General features: G+C 49.0%; 1 protein-coding gene across 2 annotated transcripts; it reads right to left on the bottom strand.

The window, feature by feature from the left end:
* Positions 1-2,675: 2,675 nt before the first annotated feature.
* On the bottom strand, positions 2,676-17,643 carry LOC125440241 (chromatin target of PRMT1). Of its 2 annotated transcripts, none has more exons than XM_048509952.1 (6): positions 17,426-17,643; positions 15,314-15,394; positions 13,400-13,550; positions 7,401-7,587; positions 5,704-5,841; positions 2,676-3,769 (listed from the first exon to the last, which is right to left on the bottom strand). In XM_048509952.1, exons 2-6 carry the CDS (start codon positions 15,376-15,378, stop codon positions 3,567-3,569), a joined length of 744 nt encoding a protein of 247 aa, XP_048365909.1. In that variant the 5' UTR covers positions 15,379-15,394; positions 17,426-17,643; the 3' UTR covers positions 2,676-3,566. The 2 variants fall into 2 exon arrangements, with proteins under 2 accessions (XP_048365909.1, XP_048365919.1); XM_048509962.1 differs by having other exon boundaries at positions 7,401-7,584; positions 17,426-17,641.

The raw sequence follows: 17,643 nt of genomic DNA, 5'->3' as shown, positions 1-17,643 counted from the left end.
TTCCTTGGCTGGGCATCGGGTGCTCCCCACCCCTGGGTGATTTCTGCTCAGCTTTGCATTCCCCCCGCCCCTTGTTTGCAAGAATGACAAAAGCCCAAGCCAGTGGAACGCATCGGAATGCGCAAGGTTGCCAGCCAACCAGATTCGTTGGTGCAGGGGGCCTTTCAGCATCCCACCAATAATCTGGCCTGGGCCAGTCGCTTAGGTGGAGATGGGCGGGATATGGCGACTGAGTGGCAATTGACATGCAAAGTCCAGCTGGGAAGGTCCCTCTTGGCCTGCACCTATGCTGTCACGCACCTAAAGCGGTCGCACACTGCGATGGTCGCTCTGTGTCTGCCAAAGTGAAATGATAAAACGTGACTGGTTGTATGAGGAAAACGTGACTGGTCATATGAGGTTAGCTTTCAACTGGCAGGGCATCTTTCAGGAAAGTTATCACCACCCTTCCCAAGGCCCCCCCCCCCCCAACACACACCCCAGCAAGGCTTGAACAAGCTTTGGTGTCTAGGGCAGTGATGGCGAACCTGTTCGAGACCGAGGGCCCAAACTCCGACTTATTTATCGCAAAGTGCCAACACGGCAATTTAACCTGAATACTGAGGTTTTAGTTTAGAAAAAATGGTGGCTCCGAGGCGTGCGTTACTCGGGAGTAAGCTTGGTGGTAGTTGGTGGCTTTGCTTTGAAGCAATCGTGCAACGCTTCGAATGGGTGAATCACGACCCTAGGAGGGTTTAGAAGCAAGCCCCATTGCCAGCAACCGAGCTTACTCCCAGGTAAAGGATTGTGCTTTAGTTCTTCCCATGAAAACCAGTGGGATTTAACAGCACTTAACAGGGTTACTGCATGTCGTTCCCAGCGGCCCAGGCCAGCCTAGATGTGTGTGTGTGTGGGACGCGTGCCCACAGAGAGGACACTTGAGTGCCACCTCTGGCACCCATGCCATAGGTTCGCCACCACTGGTCTAGGGAGTGTATAAACCAAACCTTACTTCTGGAAGACCAAAATAAGCTCCTTATCTTTCACTCCAACTCCAGCTTTAATAATTTAATTCATTTACACCCCATCTTTCTTCCCAATGGGGACCTGAAGCCGCTGATATCGTTCTCCTCTCCTTCAATTTATCCCCACGACAACGCTGTGAGGTCGGCTAGGCTGAGGGGGAGGGACTGGCCCCAGGTCACCCGGTGAGCTTCCACAGCATGAGGGAGAATTTGAACCCAGGTCTCCTGGATGGTAGTCATATACTCTTCACGGGCATGCTGCCATGCAACACCTAAAAATAATGTCCACTAATTCGCCAACATAAATATCCCTGCCTGAATCTTAGTCTGGGCACATATGTGGGGATCAGAGGTAGGAAGCACCCCCCCCCCCCAAAAGGGAGCTGAATAGAGAATGTATCTGAGCATATACCAAGTACATCTTCCCAGTACATCTTTGTTAAGATGTTAACAAATTGTTACAAATTGTAACAAATTGTTAAGATGTTAACAATTTCATTATAAATATTATAAATATCTTTAAAAATAACACTCTAGAACTACCATTTAAAATTAAGATGTACTTAAGATCTTAAGAATTGCTCCCCTTGGTGGCAGAGAACAGGACGTGCAATAATGGATTTAAATTACAGGACTGAAAAATACTGGATAGATATTAGGGAGAAATTACAGTAATCCAGCAGTGGAATCAGGCTCCTATGAAAGCAGTGAGATCCCAACCTCACTGGCAGCGTTCCAGCAGCTTGGCAAACACTTCGCCAGGGATGTTCTAGAGCAGGGGTGTCCAATTCTGGCCCTCCAGATGTTAATGGACTATGGTTCCCATTAGCCCTTCCATTTTTAGCCAGCATGAAGAGGAGTTTGGATTTACATCCCCCCTTTCTCTCCTGCAAGGAGACTCAAAGGGGCTTACAATCTCCTTTCTCTTCCCCTCTCCCCCACAACAAACACCCTGTGAGGTGGGTGGGGCTGAGAGAGCTCCGAAGAACTGTGACTAACCCAAGGTCACCCAGCTGGCATGTGCTGGAGTGAGCATGACAATCTGGTTCACACCAGATAAGCCTCCACAACTCAAGTGACAGAGCGGGGAATGAAACCCAGTTCTCCAGATTAGAGTGCACCTGCTCTTAACCGCTATACCCTGAGATACTAGATGAAGGGAGCTTTGACTCCTGAAAACGTGCACCCAAAAATCTTGTCTTCTAAGGTGCTGCTGCACTGAATACTTGCTCCCCAGCAGAGCCACCTTTTGAAACTTAACTGAAGAACCAGGAAAAGGGAAGAATTACCCAAGGCAGCGTCTGGAATGAATTGCTGTATTAAAGTGCTTTGATTTTTTGCCTTCCCCACTGATCACAGGGGCAGACAGCACTGTGACTAGCCCAAGGTCACCCAGCAGGAATGTAGGAGTGCAGAAACACATCTGGTTCCTTAGATAAGCCTCTGCCGTTCAGGTGGAGGAGTGGGGAATCAAATCTGGTTCTCCAGATTAGAATCCGCCTGCTCTTAACCACTACACCATGCTGCCACAAAGGTGAAGAGCCCTCCACACGAATTGGACATTCTGTGTACCCACTGCTTGCTGAATGCAAAATCTAAGTGTCTATCCAAGTGCCGAAGTGCTTGGCTGCAGATACCTAACTAAAGAAGCAGCACACGCAAAACCAGAAATTATTTGTTTGCAATTTTGTTTTTTACAGAGAACCAAAGAATACAAGATGTCATTCAAACTGGAACAGAGCGGGTCAAAAACGCACAAGAGTCCTCGCGGCAGAACCAACTGCGTGGCGTCTCGAACACAAATTTAGGCGGTGAGCCCGGAAACAAAGAGCGTCGACGCACACAAAGGAAAGGGCGGCTGCAAGTTAAGAGGTTCTGTTCTGGCCCAGTCACGGTTTGGGAACTCAACTAAAAATCGGTGGTGGGGAAGGGAACGAGACCACGGCTTTGGCTGTCCGCTCAAAGCGTGGACATGTCGGTGGGCAGAAAACGGCCAAACAGCAGATGCGAGGAGAGCCTGCAATTCGTTTCCAACGTGGCCAGCGCTGCCACCTTGAAATCCAACCCTTAAAGAGGCTGCATCTCCTTGAAGAGTCAGATTATGAGTACAAGAGCCCTTCCATCTGCGGCTAAGGCTCGTTCATTTGAGCAGGGGAGGGGCACAGAGGAAGGGCGTGAAACATGCAAGGCTACCAGCTTTATGGTGGGGGGTGGAGAAGGGGGGTGGAGTGTAGCTCAGCACTCCTGCGTCACCTAGCAAACTGGGTGCCACCTGGGATGGCAGGTCAGTCACATTCATTTTCTGAGCTGTTTCAGAAATATTTTCATATATATATTTATGTAAAAAAACAACCCCCCCAACAATTCGTACAACACAAGAGTATCAAAATGTAAAAGGAACACATTAAAGTCGTGATTCCTGCCCTTCCCCACCCGCAGGCCGGCAAGGTTCTCCCCCCTCCCTCGCATGATCTGCTGTGGCTGTTCTTAGAGAGGGTGGGGTGGGGGAGTGGGGGGGACCCACACAAGATAATCTCAGCAAGTGTCTGTGGGGAGCGGACGTCAGTCATTGGTTTCCGGGTCTGTCTGGGCCATGTAGGCATCTAGCTCAGCGTCCAGGTGTCCTTTGGTTTTGGACATGTAGGCGTCTAGTTGGTTGTCCAGCTGCTCCTTGGTCAGCGCAGGGCGGGCGGAGCCTCTGCCACGCCCTCTGCCTCTCCCACGGCCGCCAAAGCCGCCTCTGCCCCGGCCTGCCATGCCGCGACCTGGCCGGAAAGGAACAAGAATTAGAATTTTATTGCTGTGCCAGCCTGACAGGAAGTTGCCACATTAGTAGTTAGTAGTTTACCACTGGTTTTAATCTTAATGGGGTTGTTTGTATGTGTTGTAAGAGGAAACTATGTTGTGCACCGCCCAGAGCCCTCCAGGGGTAGGGCGGTATATAAAACCCACAAATAAATAAATAAATAAACACTGGCCATCCTCCTAATGATTCCAGGACACTCACTGACCTACCTAGTTTTTAAAACTGTGTTTGCGCACATATGTGCGAGCACGGGAGCTTTAAGGTGGGGTTCCCCTTACTTGAACCGGCAGATCATTTTGGAACTGCCAGAAAATGGCTTTGGCGGTTTACCTTTAGTCAAACAGCAAAGATCTTTAAGCTGAAGCGGCAGCTGTCACCAAGGCAAGGCTTTAAAAAAATCTGCAGTCAATCAAACCTCCGGTGGCCACTCAAAGGGCTTGCTGGGTAGAAGCCATCCCTGCCTGTTAAAAATACTTGGCAACTGTCAGGGAAGTGTCGGTGAGCGCAGTGCCATCCCCAGGTGCCGTGTTGGGGACCCCTGTTCTATGGTGAGGCATGTTTGCAGGTCCAGGGTGAATCGCTGGGCCCTGAAGTCCCAACTGACTGAGAAAGGTTCAAGGCCTTGGGAAGCCACCACCGGTCAGAACAGATTCTGAATTGGTGAACCAAGAGGCTGCCTAACTATGCTCCCAACAGTGTTCCCTAACTGCTTCTACTCTGCCTTTGCAACATTTCCCAGAATGGTGAATTGTACCACCAGTCCAAGGAAAACAGCATGGCCACGTGGTCCGAAACCAATGCACCAAGTCTGCTCTACAGGAGCACTTTGATCCCCGCATTGCAGGGGGTTGGACTTGATGGCCCTCGGGGTCTCTTTCAGCTCTCATGACTCTAGGAGGCCTCCAGAGATCAGCACAAAGGTGGTGAATTAATACTGGCAACGACGCTGTCCTGTTATAGTCGCTGTATGCAAGTGTGGGGCTACACCGGAGAAGCAACCACCACAAATCCAAGTTCCTTGTCATTTCAACCGCAGTACTTTTCAAGAGAGGCAGTTCCATCCTTCCTAAGTTGGGCAGGGAATAATCAACATTAGGTGCCAGGACAGTGGCAGAGGGTGTTTCTACACGCAAAAAGTGCCGGGTCCAATGTGACCCGATAACCTTTGTCCCAGACTCTGGACAACCACTGCTGGTCAAAAGAAGAAGAGTTTGGATTTATATCCCCCCTTTCTCTCCTGCAGGAGACTCAAAGGGGCTGACAATCTCCTTGCCCTTCCCCCCTCACAACAAACACCCTGTGAGGTGGGTGGGGTGAGAGAGCTCCGAGAAGCTGTGACTAGCCCAAGGTCACCCAGCTGGCGTGTGTGGGAGTGTACAGGCTAATCTGAATTCCCCAGAGAAGCCTCCACAGCTCAGGCGGCAGAGCTGGGAATCAAACCCTGTTCCTCCAGATTAGATACACAAGCTCTTAACCTCCTACGCCACTGCTGCGTACTAGGCTAGATGGGAGTACTGGCTTGATTGTGAAGAAGGTAATTTTTGTATGCACAGGAACAGAACCAACCTCTCTGCAAACACACTGCCTTTTTGCCAGTTTTCTATAGGGAAACTGGACTACTGAGATCAAAGCTTTCTCAACCCCCCCCCCCCCCAGGTAGGAATCCCAACCCCCCACCCCGTAGAACAGGATACATAGATAGCATCAGTCAGGCCCAGGTCTGATCAAAAGTCATACTTCCAAGGTATTAGCGAAGGTGACCCCCCTCTCCAGAATATAATGAGAAACTGTTCCACTTGCAATAAGGAATATCCACTACACCCACAGATGGGTCAGACCCTTTCCGTGTGCAAGACACGGCACAGTTTCCCCCCCTGAGCTCATTCCACTCACCTCTGCCTCCGATTCCACCACGCCCCATGGGCCCCCTGAGGAGCCCACCTCTGCCAGGCCCTCCGCGCCCTCTGAGGCCTCCTCTTCTCAGGCCTATCCTAGGAGAGATGCCACGCCCACCCCGGAGTAAACCTTGCCCTTTAATAGGATGGGAGAGAGAAAAACAGGCAAGTTAGTTGCTGACCTTTGAGAACTGATTAGGAGAACCAAATTGGGGTATTTCCACTTCACGCAAGGTTTGAAAGGGCTCAATATTGGGTTTTTGGGAAAACCTCAAGGGATTTGTATTTTTGATCTGATTTTTGCTTTGTATCCCACGATACTTCACAGGTCCTGGAACTTCTTTTGCAACCACAAAGACTAGAAGCTTAGAAAATCCATACTCGCTTTCAGTCTATACAATGCAAAGTGAAGGCTGAAGCAGCCTCAATTTGTCTTGGGGCCAGGCAGGAAAGGAAGGGGCTTTCCGCACTGACAGAGTTGTACTGGTTTCTACCCAGGTTCGCCTCAGTGAATCCGCACTGCAACAGAGCTCAACGTTGTTTTGTCTCAGTTCCTCCCCCTCAGAACTGCGACATCCTAGTCGCAGTTATGAACTACACTTTTCTGCCAGAACAAGGTCGATACTGCTTCGAAGCTTCAAAGTGCGGACGCATCGAAACGACACCTCATCCATTCAACCAATCAGGATTATATAATTTTGTGGCATACGCAGAACGGGAGAGTCGTGGCAGGCAGAAAGTGCATGTAACTGTAAACTGTAAAAACAAAGAACGCTCCCGTTTCCCGTGGTAACACAAGCTCCAATCACGATCGAGGAGCGAGACAGGCACCAAGATGATCCCGCCCACTTAGCTCGGTTCCAGGGGGCCAACTCAGTTGCTGTGCGGACAGCCAGGAATCACCCTCCACTGAAGGGAACCGAGTCGACCTTAGCTCCCTTCTGTAGTGCGGAAAGCCCCAAAGAGAGAGTTTAACCAGGTACACTGCTAGCATCTTAAACATTTATTTATTTAATTTGATAGACCGTTCGTCCCCGGAGGGCTCTGGACGGTGTACAACAGTTAAAACACGATAAAACATATCAAAACACAATAAAATCAAACAGTGATATTTTAAAACAGTATAATCATAGCAAGAAGGTCAAAAGTTACAGCTGCCCGGAAAAATCCGCTTTGGGAGAGGACAGGCACAGCACATACGCGGGCAGAGATGTTATCGGGGACAGCGACAATGTGGGTAGGTGGAAAAAAGTGGTAATCAGCAGCTGGCGCTTCCAAACATGTACATTTTCTTTCCACTTCCCCTGCTTTTCTGCAGAGGCTGAAAGGTTAAATCTTCTCTCTTTCCAGGCAGAGCCTCAAGGCAAATTGAGGCTCTACAAGGCTGCATTCTGCATGGCATGGACTGAATCCGAGATGTCTGATCTCCCGTTTCTGTTCTTACCCTTCTACCTGCTGCTCTCCACCACATATTCCCTTTTGTCCCCGAGTGTTTCCCAAAAACTTCAAAAATCTATTGCACTGGAACCATGCCAGCTAAGAATGTGTAGATTTATTCTAAAATCAGCCGGGGAGAAAGAGATACAGAAGCCAGCCATACCTGGCAAGGGCACCGTCAGAAAAACGCCTCAATCATTAACTGAGTCATCAAGTAGGGCACCTGCACGTCGTACTTTTAAAGTCATATCTTCTCACCTCTGAGGGGAATTCCTCCTCGCAGCAATGCTCTCGCTCCACGGCCCCCACGCATGGCTCCTCGGGGCAGCCCTCTCTGACCCATGGGCAGCCCTCGGCCCCCCAACATTCCACGGACCAGGGGTCCCACGGGTCGGCCTAAACGTGCTTGGATGTTGCTCTTCCCCAGGCGTTGTTTCAAGCTCTTCTGAAAGAAGGAAGTGTTAAACAGCGCAAAGCCCTACACAAATGAGTGGGCACAGAGGGATGCATTCAGGCTGCTGGGGGGAGAGGGGAAGGAATGAAAGACCGTGAGGAATCAGCAACCAGCTGTTCAATCCTTTGAGGCCTAAGGAAGGAGGGAGAGAAATCAGAATCTGGTCCCTGAAGCCAGGTCCAGACAGTTTCAACCGATGTGCCTCAAAGCAGTTAATTCCACCACTGGCATAACATGTGCCGGATTAATCTTTTTTTAATCTTCCATACGTAAATTAAACATGGCTAGTCAGAAATCACAGCAGTAGTCTACATTTAATTCATTGCAATTTACTGTAACGTTGTTAAAGTCCACCTTGAACATTCTCAACCTGTGCACTCCTCCCGCAGTACAGAAGAAGAGTAGGATTTGTAACTCCCCTTTCTCTCCTGTAGGAGACTCAAAGGGGCTTACAATGTCCTTTCCCTTCCCCTGCCACACAACAAACACCCTGTGAGGTAGGTGGGGCTGAGAGAGCTCAGTAGAACTGTGACTAGCCCAAGGTCACCCAGCTGGCGTGTGTTGGGAGTGCACAGGCTAATCTGAATTCCCCAGATAAGCCTCCACAGCTCAAGAGGCAGAGCAGGGAATCAAACCCGGTTCCTCCACGTTACAGTACACCTGGTCTTAACCACTACGCCACTGCTTCTCCCAGGAGAAAAAGGAATTATGTCGGGGGGGGGGGGGGGGAGTGGTGGGATCCGAAAATTTTAGTAACAGGTTCCCATGGTGGTGGGATTCAAACTGTGGCGTAGCGCCAATGGGGCTGGGCACGACGGGGGCATGACCGGGCATTCCGGGGGCGGGGCATTCCTGGGCAGGGCTGTGGCAAGGACGCAGCCGCTGCGCCGGTCCTGGAGCGGGAAATGAATGCACCCAGGCGCAGGCTGCCATGCACGCCGGTGCACCTCCTGCTAGACTGCTTCAAGTTCTGCGCACTACTTCTGAGAGGAGGGGCATAACTAAGGCAAAAATCACGTGGCAAAATCACCAATTAGTAACCCCCTCTTGGCACACACAAATAATTAGTAACCTACACTTGGGAACCTGAGAACCTGCTGGATCCCACCTCAGCGGGGGGGGGGGGGGGGGGATAACTTTTAGAATTCTAAAAAATCAAATAGTTGGCCATTATAGATGTTCAGTTTTGGTGTTAATTTATATAATTTTTTGAAATTGTGGAAGCCGCTCTGAGCTCTGGCTAGGAATGGGCAGAATATAAATATAATAATAGTCCAGTAGGCTCACAAATAAACTGGTTTGGTGGCCACATTATACAACCACTCAAGGGACATCTGGCATGATATCAGGGAAGACTGTACTGCAAGACACTTGAACCCATGCTAGATGCCAAGTCAGCAGCTCCTGGATAGACAGATATGGCTAGGGAAGTACTCACAACTCCTACTAGGTTCTGAGAGCCAGTGTGGTGTAGTGGTTAAGAGCAGGTGGATTCTAATCTGGAGAACCGGGTTTGATTCCCCACTCCTCCACCAGAGTGACGGAGGCTTATCTGGTGAACCAGCTGTGTTTCCGCACTCCTACATTCCTGCTGGGTGACCCTGAGCTCACAGTTCTGTCAAAACTATCTCGGCCCCACCTGCCTCTCAAGGTGTCTGTTGTGGGGAGAGGAAAGGAGCTTGTAAGTCACCTTGAGTCTCCTTACAGGAGAGTTAAGGTGGGGTATAAATCCAAACTCTTCTTCTTTTAAAAACGTTCAGATTATTTTAATTTCATTACATTTCTATACTGTCCCTCCCCCTTTCGAGCTCATTAAGCTGCACAGACAAAATGCTCTCTGAACAGCAAACTGGCTCTTCCCTTAAGCATCAAGCTTCACGTACCTACAGCATTACATGGTATGTTTTAGAAAGATAACTGGATAGTGCGGCTATTCAGGAGAGCTCCTCTCGGGCCAGATGCTGGTTTTTCCACTGATGTCTGTTTCTTTAAACAAGGAACTACTCTTATTTCTCTTGGATCTATAGACAACAAAGAGGCTGGGCACCATATGAAAGGCTTCCTGCTGTATGCAACATTCTTTGTGCGCTTCACTTCCTTTTGGCAGCTAACCTTCCACTGGTGAAGCTATATAGCAGCTTGTACTTCAACAGATGCTGAAAACCCACATAAAGCCTTTTCACAAGGGATGAAAAGACATAAGAACAAGCCAGCTGGATCAGACCAGAGTCCATCTAGTCCAGCTCTCTACTACTCGCAGTGGCCCACCAGTTGCCTTTGGGAGCTCACATGCAGGATGTGAACGCAATGGCCTTCTGCGGCTGTTGCTCCCGAGCACCTGGTCTGCTAAGGCATTTGCAATCTCAGATCAAGGAGGATCAAGATTGGTAGCCATAAATCGACTTCTCCTCCATCAATCTGTCCAAGCCCCTTTTAAAGTTATCCAGGTTAGTGGCCATCACCACCTCCTGTGGCAGCATATTCCAAACACCAATCACACGTTGTGTGAAGAAGTGTTTCCTTTTATTAGTCCTAATTCTTCCCCCCAGCATTTTCAACGAATGCCCCCTGGTTCTAGTATTGTGAGAAAGACAGAAAAATTTCTCTTTGTCAACATTTTCTACCCCATGCATAATTTTATAGACTTCAATCATTTCCCCCCTCAGCCGTCTCCTCTCCAAACTAAAGAGTCCCAAACGCTGCAGCCTCTCCTCATGGGGAAGGTGCTCCAGTCCCTCAATCATCCTCGTTGCCCTTCTCTGCACTTTTTCTATCTCCTCAATATCCTTTTTGAGATGCGGCGACCAGAACTGGACACACATGTACCTGCAAGTAAAGCGGTCACACCACTGCTTTATATAAGGGCATGACAATCTTTGCAGTTTTATTATCAATTCCTTTCCTAATGATCCCCAGCATAGAGTTTGCCTTTTGCACAGCTGCCATGCATTGAGTTGACATTCCCATGGAACTATCTGTCTGCCTTCTTTTGTGTCTAGTCAGGTCAAGCTATTTCCTAAGCAGCCAGTGTCAGTAATACCAATTCAAGCTATGCAGCCAACCATTCCTGGGCATCCACACTGCATGCCAGAGGACTGGTGCAGAGTGTTGTATTTAACCCCTGCAGCTAAGTCAGGCAGATCTCTCAGTTGCCAACCAGCCTGCAACTAAATTAGAATCTTCCCTCAAGCAGAGATTCTCCTCTGGCTCAGGGACCGAGAAAAGGCACACTCTTCGAGTTTAAATTTCCTTAACATCCTGCTTGGCCAACGGGTGCTTAAGGCAACTTAAAACAGGGCAGAAGGAACTGGAAGGGGAGAGGAACTGGAAGGGTTTTGTTCCACGAAATGGAATTACTCAAATGTTAGCATCCGTTAACCAACCATAAAAGTCGCTGGCTCAGGGCACAATAGGCCGAGGCAGCATGAAGGTACTTCCACATTTCAGTCCTATTTATTTTACATATTACTTGGAAGTTCCACTTCCTCAAATAAATTCACAACCCATAAAGCAGTGGTGGCGAACCTATGGCATAAAAGAGATGGCACTCAGAGTTCTTCTTCTTGCGGGCATCACAGAATAGAGTTCATTATAGGTGCTGGGGGGGAACTCGGCATATCATACATATATATTATCTATAGGCTGGCCTGAGCACAATCCTTTACCTGGGAGTAAGCTTGGTTGCTGGCAATGGGGCTTGCTTCTGAGTAAACCCTCCTAGGGTCGTGATTCACCCATTCAAAGCACTGAACGGTTGCTTCGCCAAGCTTACTCCAGAGTAATGCGTGCCTCAGAGGCAACTGTTTTTTCTAAACTAAAACCTCAGTATTCAGGTTAAATTGCCGTGTTGGCACTTTGCGATAAATAAGTGGGTTTTGGGTTGCAATTTGGGTTCGCCATCACTGCCATAAAGACATAAAGAAGCGGTCCTAGTCTCATGCTATTGGTCTGTCAAGGTCAGTGTCGGCTACTCTGATTGGCAGTATGTCTCCAATGCTGAGGGACCTACCTTTCACATCATTTATGACATAAAAAAAAAAGACAAGAGGTGCCAGGGATTGAACTTGGAAACCAGAGCTACAGCCTATCCCCAGTGAGAATCGTAACAGAGGGAACGGGCCATTCAGGCCATCTAGCCCAACCGCCTGCTACAGTATCCTGAATAAGTGTTTGTCCAGTCACTACTTGAAAACTGCCAGTTTGGTGAAGAGAAGGTTGAATGTACTGCCTAGGAGTGTGGTGGAATCTCCTTCTTTGGAGGTTTTTATATAGAGGCTGGATGAACGTCTGTCGGGAATGCTTTGATTATGTGTTCCTGTATGGCAGGGGGTTGGACTTGATGGCCCTTGAGGTCTCTTCCAACTCTATGATTCAGAGAGGGGGAGCTCACTTCATCCCTAGGCGGCTGATTCCATTGCTAAATTGCTCTTACTGTAAAAGGCATTCGTAATGTCCAGCCAGTACCTTTCTGCTGACTCTAGGCAACCCCAGGTGTACTTCGTTTTCAAGGCAAGAAATAAGCTGAGGCAGTTTGCCACGGCCTTCCTCTATGTAGGAACCCATATTCCTTGGTGGTCTCCCATCCAAGGATTAAGTGAGGCTGACCCTGCTTAGTTTCCAAGATTGGATGAAACTGGGTAAGGCCTGGCTATTAGACTCCTCCCTCCTCTTTATCGTACAGAGATATACAAATGACACCAGCTTGGCCCTCTATATCACCACCCAACAAGAAGAGTTGGATTTATAGCCTGCTTTTTCTCAAACTCTTTCCCTTCCCCACATGTGGAGGAGCAGGGAAACAAATCCAGTCTACCGGATTAAGGGTCTGACACTCCTGTGGAAAAGAGGGGAACAAAATCTGGTTCTCCAGATTAGAGTGCACTGCTCTTAACCACTATGTCACGCTGGCTCTTCCTTGCTGGATCAAACCAGGAGTCCACTTGTTTGGACCAGCATCTTAATGGATACCTTGCTGCCCTGGCTTTGAGGTCCTCTATGCAAACGCTCTCGTTGCTCACCTCTGCAAAGGTATGCTGTCTCAAAACTAGAAGGTTCCAAACAGCACTTGACAGGCCCACCCTCAATGGACTGGGTTAACTACTTTATCCGTCACAGAATCATAGAATAGAATCACAGAGTTGGAAGAGACCCCAAGGGCCATCAAGTCCATCCCCCTGCCATGGAGGAAACACACAAAGCACTCCCGACATATGATCATCCAGCCAGTTTAAAAACCTCCAAAGAAGGAGCCTCCAACACTCTCCGAGGCAGTGAATTCCACTGTCGAACAGCCCTGACAGTCAGGAAGTTCTTCCTAATGTTTAGGTGGAATCTGTTTTCCTGCATCTTGAGTCCATTACTCTGTGTCCTTGTCTCCGAGGCAGCAGAAAACAAGCTTGCTCCCTCTTCGACATGGCATCCCTTCAAATATTTAAACATAGCTATCATGTCCCCCCTTAACCTTCACTTCTCCAGACTAAACAACCCCAGCTCCCTAATTCTCTCTTCATAGGGCATGGATTCCAGACCTTTGACCATTTTTGTTGCCCTCCTCTGGACACGTTCCAACTTGTCAATATCCTTCTTGAATTGCGGTGCCCAGAACTGAGCACAGTACTCTAGGTGAAGTCTGACCAATGCACAGTAGAGTGGCACAATTACTACCCTCGATCTAAACGCTATACTCTTGATGCATCCCAGAATCGCATTGGCTTTCTTGGCTGCCGCATCACACTGCTGACCTGCCAGCTTCCCAAATCCCTCCAACTGCTCAGTGGCAGACGGCTCTCTGCCCCACTCTCACCTGCTTGAGCTTTAAGGCGGCCTGCACAGAAGGTCTGTTCTCCATCTGCTGGGCCAGCCTCCTGTTGCGGGCGCTGGCGAGCTGCTGCTGCTGCATAGTGGCTCGAATGTTGACGGGGATCGGCTGTTTGTTCTTCAGCATGTTAGTGAAGCTTCAAGGTCGAACAAAACGGGGGGTGGTTTAAATGAAAAACGTTTATTACAAAGCATTTCAATTGGCATTTCACGGCCCTTTAGAATAGGCAGCTGCGTCCCATGAACCGTTTTAACGCGACAACGTGGTACACATCGCGGCAAACGAGTTACGTGTTTTTTCTCGTTTTTCAGGAAACGTGCAAGGATGAGACACTCGGAAGGTGCAGACTGGGCACGGCATATTAAAACCAGAAGTTGAGAATCTTTATAAAAAGGTTTCAGGAGGGTAGAGATGAAAAACATGAAGCAGGAAGCAGAGATGGAGACAAGAGAAGCAGTGAGGGAAGATGCAGAGAGAAAGGCGGTGCCAACGGAAAGACTGCAAGCAGCCGGGGCAGGACATTGATGGGAATTTTTTTAACCAAGCAGCGTTGAACCACAAGGTTATGATCTAAGTCTGAAAAACTGACTCTCATCTAACTCTAGGCAGACTATTCCTCCGCCATAGAACTCAAATGCCGGACCTTCTTTGTTGTAAAATGCTCTGCATGGGCCCTAGTGCCTACCTAGCTCGCCCCCCCCCGCCCAATTTGTTTGAAAGTATAAATATAAACTATAAACACTCTAGTATCAAAGTTCCGTGTTCAATAACACATAAAATGATGGTTTTGTAAAAAGGAAGTGCACAAAAACGAATAATTCTCATATTTGCTTGGGACTATATTCTAATGTGCAAGCGTATAACTTTCTCAACCACTGTACCTCAACTAACTGTACTACCATCTTTTCCTGGAATGGAATATAAGATGGACTCGATTCTAGTGGCTCTACTGCAGGCCAATACAACAACCCTGAAACTATCTTTCCAGCCAAAGTTGCTTATGCAAGCCAGATCCAAAGTACAAAACTGTGCTATCTGAGTACATCTTATGGTGTGTACCAAAGCCCACCTACGCCTTGGAGTGATAAGCTGAATTGTATGTTATAGGCCTTTCAGCCCCACTGTTGGCTCAGGTTGGGCACCAATGCTTTTTAATATTGTGTCAATAACTAAGCCCACGGAGCTGGACAGTGATGAATGAAATCTGGCAACTCTTTGTTAGATTGCACTTCCAGCCAGACCTGGCTCTGGGGGCTAGCAGCAGGCGAACGGGTTTAACAATCCTAACCCTGTTAATCTGGGAAAAGGGGGTTTTGCACAGAAGGAGAAGGCAGGCATTAGTTGGGACACGTAATTTTACAGACACTTAGGAAGAGAAAAGGAGTAAGCAGAAAAGAGAGGGCGTGCAAAGGAAAGGAAGCAGACGCTGGATGAAGCAGAGCGCTTGCCTCTTACAAGGACCTAGGCCGGGGCCAAGGAGCCTTTGGGCTGATCATAGCGGCCAGCTTGCCTGCCTCTTACAGGCCAGACCACACGGGAGTGTGTCTGCCTTGGACACACAGCAGGCCTCCCACAGCTTAGGTAACATGCTACCACACTGTAGGGTCGCCTATGTAACGTGAACACATGTGAAAGAAAAGGAAAGTGCTAAGTTTCCTTTTTTGGGGGGAAAAAGGACACATCCCATCACATAAACCTTTCGGTTGACTAGGAGACTTAAGACCATTTTGCCCTTTTAACCTCGTGTACCACTGTTTGTGAACCGCTGCCTGCTTGTTTGCATCTGGGTAGATTTAAAACCAGGGCAAGGACCATGCTGGTTCTTGATACTGAACACAGTGACAATTAAGCAGAGAAAGAAAATCTTAATCAGCTGTAGTTGGCCGTTGGGTTCCTCACCGCTCGTTGAGGGACATCTTGGTGGTGCTCTTAAGCACAACTTTCGGTGTGGACTGCGTGGCCATCTTGGGTCCCCAGAACCTGCAAGGAATGAAGGGGCGAGGGTCAGAAGGGAGATTTTCACCTTTGTGCCTGTTCCTTCAAATCTAAATTATTCGAGACAGCTTTTTTGCCAGGAAGCATAGCTGCACTGTACCAGTGGTTCAGAAAGAATGTTAAATGTATTGTCAAAGGCTTTCACGGCTGGAATCACTGTTGTGTGGTTTCTAGGCTGCATGGCCATGTTCTAGAAGCATTTTCTCCTGACATTTCCTGATCCTCTGAAGATGCCAGCCACAGATGCAGGTGAAAAGTCAGGAGAAAATGCTACTAGAACACAGACATACAGCCCGGAAACCCCACAATACCCCAGTTCAGAAGGAAGCTTGAAGTAAATGTAGATTATACCACTATAAGAAGAGCACCACTATGTAAAGTTTGTTTTACATAGTCAAGAGATGTGCCCAGGGAAACGATCTGGGAAGTACTTAAAACAGTGGTGGTGGACCTATGGCACGGGTACCAGAGGTGGCACTCAGAGCCCTCTCTGTGGGCCTGCGCACATAGAGTTTGTCATGTGGGGTTGGCCTGGGCTGCTGGACTTGATGTGCGTGCACCTCAGCGAGCAGGGACGCTGACGGGCCTGGTGCCTGTGCTCCAGGTGGCTGCTGCCTGGGGGGAGGGGTGGTGGTGAAGAGGCGGCAAAGATGCTAGAGAGGCACAGAGCGGCGCACGTGGGACTTGCTGGAGGCTACAGCAGGCTGGCCCCTGCTCGAGGGGGTTATTCGGGTTAAATTGCCGCGTTGGCACTTTGCGATAAATAAGTGGGTTTGGGTTGCAATTTGGGCCCTCGGTCTCGACAAGGTTCGCCATCACTGACTTAAAACATGCACCCAGACCCTGAACACTGCAGTTTTTGAAAACACGAAACTGCCTTATACGGAATCATTGTCTCTCCAATAAGATCTGAGAGGTCTACCAAAATTGGCAGCAGCTTTCTAGGATTAAGTTTGAATTATGGCCTGAGAGCTACCAACTAAGTATCAGGACAACATTTAATGCAAAAGTAGCTCAGCAGTGGAATCAGTTGCCCAGGGAACCCGAAAGCTCCCCCTCACTGGCAGTCTTTAAGCAGCAGCTGGACAAACACTTGTCAGGGATGTTCTGGCTGGTCCTGGATAGAACAAGGGGTTGGACTAGATGACTCATACAGCCCCTTCCAACTCTAGGATTCTAAATCGAGGTCTTTAACATCATCCGCTAGCAACCTAATACAATAATGGAAGCAGAGAAAAAGAGAGAGCAAATTTTCCTAATTCTTAAGACCTAACCAGAAGCGCTGGTGATTGAACCAGGGGCATTTTGGATGTGCGATTTTAACGCAAATCAATTTTATGCACCACCTAAGGTTTTGACTGGTGATATATGATTTAAGAGGTGACGCATTTATTTATTTCATCAAACTTATTTGCCGTTCTCCCCCATACGGCTCAGGGCGGCTTACGTTCAAGATGAAAATAGAATACGTTAATACAAGACATTAAAATACAATCCACTAAACCATATATGATCTGGTTTCATCCTTGCATGTTGATATGCTGATGTGTTCCACAAGAACAAGAGTTGGATTTCTATCCTCACCCCCCCCCGCCCCTTCTATCCTGTAAGGACACTCAAAGGGGTTTACAAACTCCTTCCCAAGGGGAAGGGTGGAATACAAACTGAATTAAACGAACAGAAGGTAGGGGGAGATAACAAATTGGGGGGTGGGAAAGGGGTTTAAAGGGGGAAAAATAAGTGGAAGAGCACGTGAGTGGGCTGGGGGGGCATAAGAGGAGGGTCTGGGAAGGCTATAGGAGAGTTCATAGAGGCCATCTAGTCCACCCCTACGCTATTAGATAAGCCCCGCCCAGAAAGGTTAGGCCTCTTCCGCGCAGTGACGAGCCACGCCCCCTCATTATCCGGGGCCTGTTCTCTCTCCCCCTCACACGTCGGGTCTTTCAGGCCAAGGCCTCGCTGCGGCCACATGGCGGACAGCGGCCTCGCCCCCTCCCTCTGCCCGGCTGGGCTCACCGTCGGGGGCGGGACTGGCTCTGCTCTGTCGGCAGCGGCAACGGCTGGAGGCTCGGCTCAGGCTGGCCTCCGCCCTCAGGCGCCCTGAATGGGAAGAGCGGGATGGTGGCGGTTGGCGGCGGCCTCTTTTCTCCTCAATCTGGTGGCGACCCCCGAACGCGGCTGCTCCACGTCCCCCCTCAGAAACCCGGCAAAATGGCGCCGCGTCCCCCAGCCGC

This window comes from Sphaerodactylus townsendi, linkage group LG01 (assembly GCF_021028975.2).
Source record: "Sphaerodactylus townsendi isolate TG3544 linkage group LG01, MPM_Stown_v2.3, whole genome shotgun sequence".
NCBI lineage: Eukaryota > Metazoa > Chordata > Lepidosauria > Squamata > Sphaerodactylidae > Sphaerodactylus > Sphaerodactylus townsendi.
Note: the sequence above shows the minus strand (reverse complement) of the source record. Positions and strands in the feature narration are given on the sequence as shown.

Excerpts from the sequence above, each read along its gene's own strand:
- LOC125440241 (XM_048509952.1), bottom strand. The coding sequence starts at position 15,378 with ATGGCCACGCAGTCCACACCGAAAGTTGTGCTTAAGAGCACCACCAAG. Across the intron at positions 13,551-15,313 it reads AAGATGTCCCTCAACGAGCG|CTTCACTAACATGCTGAAGA; the intron begins GTGAGGAACCCA and ends TCGACCTTGAAG. Across the intron at positions 3,770-5,703 it reads TGGTGGAATCGGAGGCAGAG|GTCGCGGCATGGCAGGCCGG; the intron begins GTGAGTGGAATG and ends CTTTCCGGCCAG.